We start from the raw sequence: 10,529 nt of genomic DNA on the forward strand, positions 1-10,529 counted from the left end.
TATGTGTATCTAAATATTATAGTTTATAATGTTGTCAATTAAAAGTGAATACCAAATGCAATATATTAGTGTTTAAGAAAGCTTGATGATTTAAATATGTTCTTAAGTTAATCCAAAAATAAATTAAAAATTGATGTTCCAATACTTAAAAGAAGCATTACTTAAATGGGTGTAAGATAAAACGAAAATTTAAAATCAATCTCTAAATTGTTGATAATTGAAGATAACATTTGTTAGTCATTGGTGGATTTCAATCTTCATTTGCTTCGATAGAGACAATAGTGTAATTTTTGTATTTTGCACTTTTCATTCTAGCCGGGTCCGCATATATTTGGATTGTCTATTTTTTTGTTGATAAATTGAATATGGTAGTGTCGACAAAAAAGTGAAAATCATGTTTAACAAAAAGTGATAGTATTCTATAACAAAATACTATTAAATTATTTGAATTTAAATTATTTTAAAATACTATATTTTATTAAACTAAAACTCTATGCTATTAAAATTTCATATTTATCTTTATTCAAAAAGAAAAAAAAAAATTGATAAAAAAAATGAAAAGTTTCTATTATTATCTCTAGTGCCTTTCTAGATGTGAATAATGTCTTCTCTTATGTGCTTCTTTATTTTTTGTATATTGTGTTTGCGGCATATATGTAAATTATTACGTAACTTTAAAAAACTTTGCTCTGGAAACTAATGCATATGCGAGCACTTACAATCATTTGTTAGCTGTAAATTTTGTTGGGTTTTTTGCCATTGATGCTTGGTTTTGTGAATTTCGATAAAAGTCACGCTTCTTTTTTATTATTATTATTACTTATATATTTTGTTATTAAGTTGTGAAGAAGAAAAAAGAGAAGTGTGGATTGGAATATTATGTGTGATCTCATGGAATGTCTAAATTGTAATAGGAAAAGGAATACAATAAATAATTAAAGAAAATTCAATCGTAGATGTACAACAGCAAAAACCGTATTTTTTTTGGATTTAATGGGATTTCTTTATTTATTTTATTATATTTAAATAAAAAGTGATCCATGAATTTTTCATGAACCATTTTATTTTTAATAATAAACTATTTTATTTTTAATATAAATAAAAAGTTACGTAAATTCTCTCATGTCAAAGTGTTATATAGAGCAACTTTATATAGAATAAATAATATGTTGATTCACGTCAAAAAAAAAATATGTTGATTATTCTTTAATATATTACTCATCAAATAGTTGTTTAAAAAATAAAATTATATATTTGGTATATGGACTAAAATTTGATCAACATATATATGATCAAATTCAATCTTCACCTAAATGTTACTTGTCGAGCCACCTAAATGTTAATTTTATTATAGTTTTAGTATTTTTTTTTTTCCTTTTTAGATTTTGGTAACTAATTTCTTGATACGTGCACCAAAATTCTAGATGACAGTAGCATATTTATCATGATTTTCAATTGTCTATTCTGTTCACCAATATATTAGTTTTTGGAATAAGCAAAGGTGATTGCCTACTCACACTTTTCAACCTGAGAAAGAGCCACAATCTCTAATTACGAAGTTAAAATTAAAACATTCTGCAGAAAAGTTACAGAGAAATGAAAATGACCTTATAGACGCAAGGTAGCTAAAGAGTTGTGGGCCTAGGCAAAATTATAAGAGGAATTTCATAAAACAAAGAACAACAGGTTTCAAAAAAAATTATGAAACTCATTTATGCTGGTAGGAGAAGAAAAAACGGTACATCTTCAGAGCCAACTATGGTTGGGCCACGTTGCTGTCTTTTGCATTGGTCATCGTCATCATAGGTAGACCTCACTTTGGTCAAATCTCCATTTGAAAACGCAGTTCCATCGTGTCCATCACAGATCGTCAACTTCGTCTATATATTGAACATGCAGCAACAGGAAACCAAGCATTGCATGAGCCATTCCTCAATCCATACATTCTCACCTAGACAAATAAACTAATTTTAGTATAAATATATCTGTGTATATATTCTTTTATGTGCACCCAATAAATTAATTTTAGTATATATACATATATAAGTATGAACATATATATATATATATTCATGTATTCTTTCCACAGTACTCTTAACTCCTCATGATGTTGCTTCTATGATGATAGAATTATACAAAACTAAGCATAATTAAAAACAGTAGTAGTAATTAGTAAACAATGGCAAGGCTTACATGGTTTGAGAAAGCTCCCCGAATTTGAGAAGAACATAATTAGTCATTCTTGATGTCGGTGGGATAAAATTTATCCTGTTCTGTTCCACTAATTTTCTCAAATCCACGATACACATTTAAAAGCATGAATAAATAAGCAAATACACAAATTAAGATATACATAATTCACGAAACATTTTGAAAAAACCACTACACAGAACAGAGCTACTACGCAACAATAAGCTAATTCTAGAAACCAAACCTAGTTGAGAAAAAATAAGCTCTAACGAGAATATAAGGCCTGGTATCTTCATCCACATTGCTAATGTCATCATCTCCGACCTCCGAGTGATCTAGTTGAAATATAACAAAGATACAAAACACTTTTCATTTACAACATACACATACTAAAGTCAAAAGTCAAATCTATATTCAAGGAAGTTGCATAGTATGAAACAAATAGAACTGACAAATCATAGTTTTTAATTCAATCCCAAGAAATAAATTTAATGAAGAAAAGGTGATACTGCTGAAATGTAGAAGGCATCAGCTAAAACAATAGAAAAAATGATAATAGTAAATAAGGAAATTACATTAACAAACCATCAGAGACAATGACCATAAAGCTAAATCATGCCGTAAACAATGTCCTCCAAATCAATATCAAATTGACAAGAAGAGAAAATGAGTAATCGTTAAGAATAAACTTAAATACATGGAAAAAAAGGCACCTTATTTAGATATCTTTTGCTCAAGAATAGTGGTATTGAAGTCCATCTTCATTCCTTTATTACCACGATAGATGAATCCACAAAAAATTACAATTGAAAGTCAATAAACCAAAAAAATAAAATACAATCAAAATTCAAAGATTCAACTTGATCAACCATGTTTAAGATTAGTAAGAAGACAAAGAGGATCAAAGTTGGGTGTAGAGGTAAGGAAAAGAGAACTGGGTTTTCCATCCTCATTCAATCGCAGCATAGGAATTAAATTTTACCATTATTTTTGAGGAATTAGTAAGATTAAATATTGGTAGAATTATATATTAAATTAATCAATTTAATATCGGTTCAAATATTAATAGGATTTATTTTATTATTATTTTATTATATATAAATAATATTTTATTATTTTATTAAATAAAAATAAAAAGCTACATGCGTGAATTCTATGCCAAAAATTTGATTATATAGAAACAAACTTTATATAGAATAGATATATATATATATATTATATTACACTTAACATCATAACCTAATTATTGTCTATCAACATTTAATCTAATACATCTCATCTTGCAAATTAAATTAGATTGAATTAAGTGAAACTTTTCTCCAATTTTTTTGTTTGGTTAGATTTTTTCCATATATTATTTCGGTTGATTTTTATTCTTCTTTGGTTTGATAATTAGCTTGGTTAAGACTTGAGAGGACAATGGCGAAAGGTTTGATATGGGCGACGGCGGAGGATTTGGCCCGGAACAAGGGACGTGTTCTGTCTCTGTATCGTCAAATATTGCGAAGCCTCAACTCGCCGGAGCTGCCACTTACTTGGGCCGCACGGTTGTCGAAGAAGGCGGAGGCTCGATCCATATTCTTAGTGGCTTCGGAAGAGCGATCACTCCACAATATTGCCGATCTTATTGATGTAGCTGAGCACACTCTTTCTCTCCTAAGAAAAGGCCAAATTCCTAAACTCCCCTTAATATGAGCGCCTTCTTTATACTTACTTGTAAGTCTTATTTTCTTCTGACTATAATTTTGTTGGGTTTTCATTGATTTTGGTGCGTAAGGACTGTTTAGGAATCAATTACACAGACGGGTTGTACTTGAAGTTTGTAAAGTGTAAATTTTAGGGAGAAAATGTGGTAATGGAAGGCAATTCTTTATTAAACAATGTGCAGAGATTGAAGTTTCGTTCTTGACATCAAACTTTATTTGGGTATATTTGTTGTGTTAATTTAGCATAATCATCGAAAGATATGTTTGGAAAACTTTCATGGGAGAGTCATATACTCTTATTATTATTATTTTGTTATGGATGGTGTGTTTGCTCATAATAAATTGAATTAAATTTAGGCTTATGCACCATATTATGTTGTGTGTTAACTATGAATCAAATCAATGATAATGTTACTTGATTTGCTTTATTAGGAGAGGTTTCTAAATAATATTTTACTGTACATGAGCTATATGTTCTCTATAACCTATTCTGCCTTACGTTCAATGTGGTTGTAATTTACTTAAGCTTGAAACACTAATATATTGTCAAATTATTCTGTCTTAATTTCTTGCCAAGATAGAAACATGGATTGGCTCCTCTGAATTTTATTTATTCATTTTTGCTGGATAGGTATCTCTTTGTCTTTCCTCCTTGTCGGGGGAGCTACTTTCAGTGCATTGAGTTTAGGAGCTTGCTTTTTTTTGGGGTGTAAAATGAGACAATAAGGAAGGTATTTGTGTATTTTGATTGTAAGCCGAGTAAAATGTAATGAAAAACTGCTTTATAAAATGTATTAACAGTGGATACTTCCATTTTTGTAGATTTTACAGAGATTTACTTTTTTTTTTTTTGAAAAAAAAAACAATACATATATTTTCTTACAAAGCACTTGAGTGCAAGATCCATATTGTATTTGTTGATTTTATCCGTACTGGACTTTCTTATTTTTCACTTCATACCTTAAGTGGAAGATCACTTGAGCTTTGATAGTATGTATGGTTTTCAGAACTTTGACAAACATATGAATCACATCACATCACTTTACTGACATTGTAACTTACTAACATAATCGCATTCATTTTAATTCTTGAAATCATGTTCTCCAAGCCACACACACTATCAAGCCCTCTTATGTTTACTGTCATAGTACTGTATTATATAGAGTAGCCAACCTGCAACATGAGAGAAATCAAGAGACTTCCACAATAAGGCCCATTTCGTGCCCCCTCAACTGCTTCAATCGAAGAAGTGGCTTTCAGACATCTGCATTGCCTAAGTGATCACCAAAGCAACAGTAACAAATTTATCATCCAAACCAGGTGGCTTGCATGGTTTCCGAAGAAGGAATAAACTGTCTGAAGGAACAATATAGAATTGCTGAATGATAAGCTGCAGAATTTGTCATAGTATCTGTCATCAATGTTTTATATATCCAACCAAAGTTCTTGGACACAGAGACAACCGGTTGATCTTCTTATGCAGATTTTTTTTTTACAGGACACCTCAACAAACAACAATCTGAACTGCAGCATAGGTGGTGTTGGATTTTAGTCAAAGTCATGAGCTGCATGAAGTACCAATTGGAGTCTTCAACAGCAAGAGGCAATAAGTTAGAGTTTTTAACATCATGAAAGCAGTTGTCATGTGATTTGTGCTTTTCGGGCATTAGCAGCCTCGATGTAATGTGTTCCTTTACTGCTCCTTTTAGCACTATGAGTCTATGATGATTCACTAAGGAAATTTCTAGTACACGTTGAGGCATTTCACATTCCTAAACCATTGCTACATTGCTGTTCTTGTTGATTTTCCATGAAATCACCCAAGATCACAAAGAAATAATTTTATTCTTCATATTCTGGACTGCTTGATAAGTAGATGAAGCGACATATTTCATATATGCTCAAGAAAAGGAGGGTGTGTAAAGGGTACGTGGTTAATGGGCTAAAATCGCAAGCATCACAAATTTGATACTTTACACTAATGTGGTTGCATTTTATCATTCTTTAACTTAATTATAAAACTGATATTCCCTTGTAATAGAAGGCATTCTTGAGTGTTGTATTTAACAAGAGATGCCATTGAAAATAACGGTTTCAATATTTCCCACAAGTAGTCTTTTGTAGTTGTTGAGACGGGTGAACACTAAGATGAACTAGACCAGCCAATATGCCCAAGGTTACCATTACCATTTACCAATACATCACAATGAGAAGCAATTTCTCCTAGAACAAAATGATCAAAACCTTTTCATGTAGTAAGGTGTCATGGAAATTTTGTTCATGCATGCATCCTTTGTTCATAAAAGAAAAGAAAAGAAAGATATAGATTGAGCTTCAAGTCTAGGCCAGCTCTCTTTGGAAGCCTTAGCATAGAGATGAAAATTATTCTCATAGAAAATAAGCCAAACTTCAAGTGTTCCTCAAGTGTTAGTAGCATTAAGAGATCACAACACAAGTATACTAATAACCATAACCTCTACTTATAATATGTATGTTCCCCCAATTGTCAGAATGAGGTCTAAAACCATCATTCCTACAACCAAAGGTTTATTATATCTATTAATAAGTCTCTCAGTCTACCAACTTCATATTAAACTGTAACATATATATTATAAAGTGATAACATCTTAGATTGTCAAATAGCTAATAGCTATTTGTAGGTGGAAGTGGAAGAATGACTCCAAATTGCCTATCCAGAACATCCATGAGTTTGTTGGCAATGGCACTTGCATACAAAGAAGAGCCTTCATATATCTGCAACACACACCAAGATCATCATCATCACCAACCAACCAACTCTAGAAGACAAAGTCAAATTGTAAAGATAGATAATAAGAAAAATAGGTCAGTAGAGTAGAACCAACTAACCTTGGTGTTGAACAAGAAGCTGTAAGTGTCTCCCACATGTCCACCAGCGACATGGCGAAGATCAAGCTGAAGCTCATCAAGAACTCTTGAGGCAGTGAGCAAGAGGTTGATCTTCTTCCTCTGGACGAGTTTGATGGTTACCTCATCGTCGATTATGCGAACATCAACTTCAGTGTCCTTAGATTTCCTCTGCAGCCAAGAGCTCCTTATGTAGGAGTGATCAGGTTCAGGCTTGATGTTGCAATTCTCTACCTCTCCAGCAGTATCTTCCTCTGATTTACGCCTCTTGTTAGCCTCTATGCCTCTCCTCTTCTTCTCCACCAGTATCTTTAGCTCATTCACTGTCCTCCTCAGCTCTCTGATGTACTCAATCGCATCTCCCACTACTGATGCTCTATCATTCTTTTAACCATACCACAACACACACACACACACAGAGATACAGTTAAATCTGTAACAAATTAAATGTATGTATGTAGAGGTTAAACAGTTGAATACATCAGAGAAAGAAAGGTTATAATTTTTATACAAATTACCTTAGTTGGGTTAGGAACTAAGCTCTTTAACACGTGGTACTTGTCACTCATCTGCACTCTCCTATGGCGCTCTGAAGCAAAGTGTTTGGTTCCTCTGCCATCTCTTCCTCTGTCAATATAAGATCTGTCCCTTGCAAACTCCAACACACCACTTTCAAACTGCATTCCTTCAAGTCCATCCTGATAAACCCCACCACTCCCCTCTCCATCCATATCCATTACACCATTACTGAACAAGGATCCATTTCTTGAGGATGAGGAGGGAAAGGCATAGCCATTTGGGAGAGGCTGAAACAAGTCCTTAAACAGAGGAGGCTGCGGAGGTAAGTTCAGATGAAGCAGCGGGTCGTACAGAATAGACGAGGAAGGAGGGCTGTCAGTTCCCATTGGAACATCTCCCAGAAAGGCCAGGGAAGTGTTTGGGAAGTTGGCTGTTTTCGGTGGGGTCGGGTTGGTGAAGGTGATGGATGAGGAGGAGGTGGCCGAGCATCTGGGCAAGTGGAAGAGGCTGAGGAGATCAGCAGGCTCCTGATGATGTTGATTATGGCGATGATTATTGTTGTTGTAAGACATGTCTTCATTATCCCATTGAGGCTGCTGCTGATGATGATGATGATTGTGATGCTGAAGATGATCAAATGACACCAACTGAGCAGTGGTGTTGATATCAGTGTTGTAAGAGTTGTCCATGTTGAATGCGAGTTGTTGCTGAAGCTCCATATTAATGGCTGCTTCTTCTTGAGAATTAGGAAGAAGATGATGGTGCTGGTGCTGGTGCTGGTGTTGATGTTGGTGGTAAGCAAACTCTTCTACAGCTGAGGCAAGCTCTTCTGCAGCTGAAGTAATCTCATCAGCAGCTGAAAAGCCCGTCATGGATGGTAGTGGTGGCGGTGGAGGAGGCAGCTGGGAGTTGAAGGCATCTTCAGGACCAACGGCAGTGGCTTCTGCTGTGTCAATGGGATCAAAGCTGCAGCTTCCATTATCCATATACATGTTTGTTTGTATTTTCTGGTAAGACTTTCAATGACTCACAAAACCCCACCTTTCTCTTGTAGTGTTGTATAGTCTAGTCTAGTCTGCTAAGATGATCACACATATCAAAAATAAAACAAAGTTAGACAAAAACGAACGACTGAATGAGCACTTATGTAGATGTATATTTGACTCAACAATGATCATTTTTATTCATTCATAACCTTTTTAACAGACAAAGGAAATCTTTACTTGACATCTGTTTTCAAATAAAACTCAGAAAAACAGGAAATTCATGGAAGAAATGAACAGAAACCTACATCAAACTTCTCCATCTGATTACATAATTTGGCCAAGTTTACTTAATTTATTGTAATGTTTTAATGAAAAAAATAAAGAAAAATATATAGGCAAACTAGTCCAACCTCAAGTAAAAGGTTTCTACTTTCTGTTGTAGAGGAAATAAAAGAGTATACTGCTAAAGCAGGGATTGGATGGATGGCCTTACTGGGGGAGGCAGGAGGTGATTAGGTAGGTTTGTACATATAAAAATGAGTTATATACTTTACAATTTGGTAAAAAAAGATGAAAAACAAAAAAGTACACCCAAACTGAAGTTAGTTAGAAAGTCACAAAAGAATGAGTTATATACTTTTCTAATGTATTTCCTTCTTTAATTTATTTATTAATCAAGAATATTAAAAATAATATAAAGAGAGTTTTGCTATATAACCAAACATGATTGTCTGTAATGGACGGTTAGGATCTCTTTGTGTCTAACCATAGTATTTTTCAAATGAAAATCGGTTGAGATTTGGTTGGATAGCATTTACAGAATGAAAATCTCATTCCTTTATGAAACTCTCTTGATTGATTTTTGCTTTGTTTCCTAATATAGTTTCTTTGAGTGACCAATCTTTGCTTCTGCCACTTTTACTGGTGTTTTAATTTGTTTCCCTCATAAAAAGGCTTCTTTTTATCAGTCTCTCTTTGTCTTTACCCTTCTTTTTGGTTAGCAAGGCTTTTTTGGATCATTTACACTCGAACAAATTCATAATTCTTTCTTATCTATAAAACTTGCTCACTAAAGAAAAAAAAAAGCTAACTACTTGGCCAGGCCAATATTATCATGTCAAAACCCTCTTTAGTACTATATTTTTGGATAAGAACCAAAAGGAATCCTCTAATTTCAAAGTACTGACAAAAATCACACTTTTTTTTTATAATTATTATTATTTTTTGAAACTTTTCATTTATGTTTAATGTTTATTTGAAATTTATTAAAATAACATTCACGACTCATGGGAATATGCTTCATCCAAATTTCATGTAGAAGTATAAATCACACTAAAGAGTGAGTTATTTATATTATATCTATATAATAAGTTACATGTACATTTACAAAATTTATAAATCTATATTCATTTATATAAATATAATGTAGGGTAATTTACACCCAAGTACGTAAATTATAATTTATTTCTAAAAATATGGTGGGTCTCATATAAATCAAAATTATGCCGTTTTATCATACCCTTTTAAAAATAATTAGTTTTCCTTTTGATGACGTCAGCCCATCATAGCTTTCCCTCCACGTTTGACAACCTGCAAAAAAATCATGATCCACCATTTTCTTAGTTATTTTCAAAATTGTAGTTGGTTATTTTTGTGTGTGTAATAGTTTATAATCAAATAATTGTTAATAAACTATGTGACTCATTTTATTTTATTTTAAAAAATAAAATAAATGTATATTTTTCACGAAAATAATATAAAATTATCTTAAAAAATTATAATATAATTTAAAAATGAACATATAGTTTTAAAAATAACTACTCCAAATATTGAAAGTTACATATATAATATTGGGTGATTCTACAGATAGGGGTGCATCAATATATCCATTTTAAGGGTGTGCATTGTAGAATTTTTCTATAATATTTTTATTTTAAAGTATATTGTTTTATAAAAGGTAACCAATTAATATTTTATTGACATCATAACCAACTATATCGCTACTCATTAATTTTGATTCAATTGTATATGAAATAATAAAATACTATAATATAACCTACAAAACAACTAACTCATTATTAAGATGTATACAAATAAGTTTGGTAGAAAAAAAAATATATCTCAAATTATATACTCATTAGTTATCATTCTACAATTTTTATTAGTTAACAAATAAATCTTATTTTTAAAATTCAGAATATATACTTATATAATATATCAGTGACGAAATATATATTACATC

General features: G+C 32.0%; 2 protein-coding genes and 1 long non-coding RNA gene across 9 annotated transcripts; 1 reads left to right on the forward strand and 2 right to left on the reverse strand.

Moving 5' to 3' along the window:
- Positions 1-1,528: 1,528 nt before the first annotated feature.
- Positions 1,529-3,038, reverse strand: LOC133032492 (uncharacterized). Of its 2 annotated transcripts, XR_009685125.1 has the most exons (4): positions 2,904-3,038; positions 2,435-2,525; positions 2,194-2,281; positions 1,529-1,951 (listed from the first exon to the last, which is right to left on the reverse strand). It is a non-coding gene; the product is annotated as an uncharacterized LOC133032492 (long non-coding RNA). The 2 variants fall into 2 exon arrangements; XR_009685124.1 differs by having other exon boundaries at positions 2,194-2,525.
- Positions 3,039-3,441: 403 nt separating this feature from the next.
- Positions 3,442-4,889, forward strand: LOC115713387 (uncharacterized). The gene is made up of 2 exons (XM_030641874.2): positions 3,442-3,906; positions 4,528-4,889. Exon 1 carries the CDS (start codon positions 3,610-3,612, stop codon positions 3,883-3,885), a length of 276 nt encoding a protein of 91 aa, XP_030497734.2. The 5' UTR covers positions 3,442-3,609; the 3' UTR covers positions 3,886-3,906; positions 4,528-4,889.
- A 1,334-nt stretch (positions 4,890-6,223) lies between these two features.
- Positions 6,224-9,184, reverse strand: LOC115713370 (transcription factor bHLH91). 6 transcript variants are annotated; one of them, XM_030641854.2, is made up of 4 exons: positions 8,698-9,184; positions 7,301-8,379; positions 6,765-7,166; positions 6,224-6,650 (listed from the first exon to the last, which is right to left on the reverse strand). In XM_030641854.2, exons 2-4 carry the CDS (start codon positions 8,291-8,293, stop codon positions 6,540-6,542), a joined length of 1,506 nt encoding a protein of 501 aa, XP_030497714.1. In that variant the 5' UTR covers positions 8,294-8,379; positions 8,698-9,184; the 3' UTR covers positions 6,224-6,539. The 6 variants fall into 6 exon arrangements, with proteins under 6 accessions (XP_030497714.1, XP_060961515.1, XP_030497711.1 ...); XM_061105532.1 differs by having other exon boundaries at positions 9,054-9,183; XM_030641851.2 differs by having other exon boundaries at positions 7,301-8,376; positions 8,698-8,910.
- Between the last annotated feature and the right edge of the window lie 1,345 nt (positions 9,185-10,529).

The sequence above is a fragment of the Cannabis sativa genome, chromosome X (assembly GCF_029168945.1).
Source record: "Cannabis sativa cultivar Pink pepper isolate KNU-18-1 chromosome X, ASM2916894v1, whole genome shotgun sequence".
Lineage (NCBI taxonomy): Eukaryota > Viridiplantae > Streptophyta > Magnoliopsida > Rosales > Cannabaceae > Cannabis > Cannabis sativa.

What these genes read in the sequence shown, in the direction of transcription:
- LOC115713370 (XM_030641854.2), bottom strand. Translation starts at nt 8,293, where the DNA reads ATGTATATGGATAATGGAAGCTGCAGCTTTGATCCCATTGACACAGCA. An exon ending in TAGTTCCTAACCCAACTAAG is followed by an intron (nt 7,167 to 7,300) that starts GTAATTTGTATA and finishes TATGGTTAAAAG; the next exon opens with AATGATAGAGCATCAGTAGT. An exon ending in GCTTCTTGTTCAACACCAAG is followed by an intron (nt 6,651 to 6,764) that starts GTTAGTTGGTTC and finishes TGTGTGTTGCAG; the next exon opens with ATATATGAAGGCTCTTCTTT.
- LOC115713387 (XM_030641874.2), top strand. Translation starts at nt 3,610, where the DNA reads ATGGCGAAAGGTTTGATATGGGCGACGGCGGAGGATTTGGCCCGGAAC.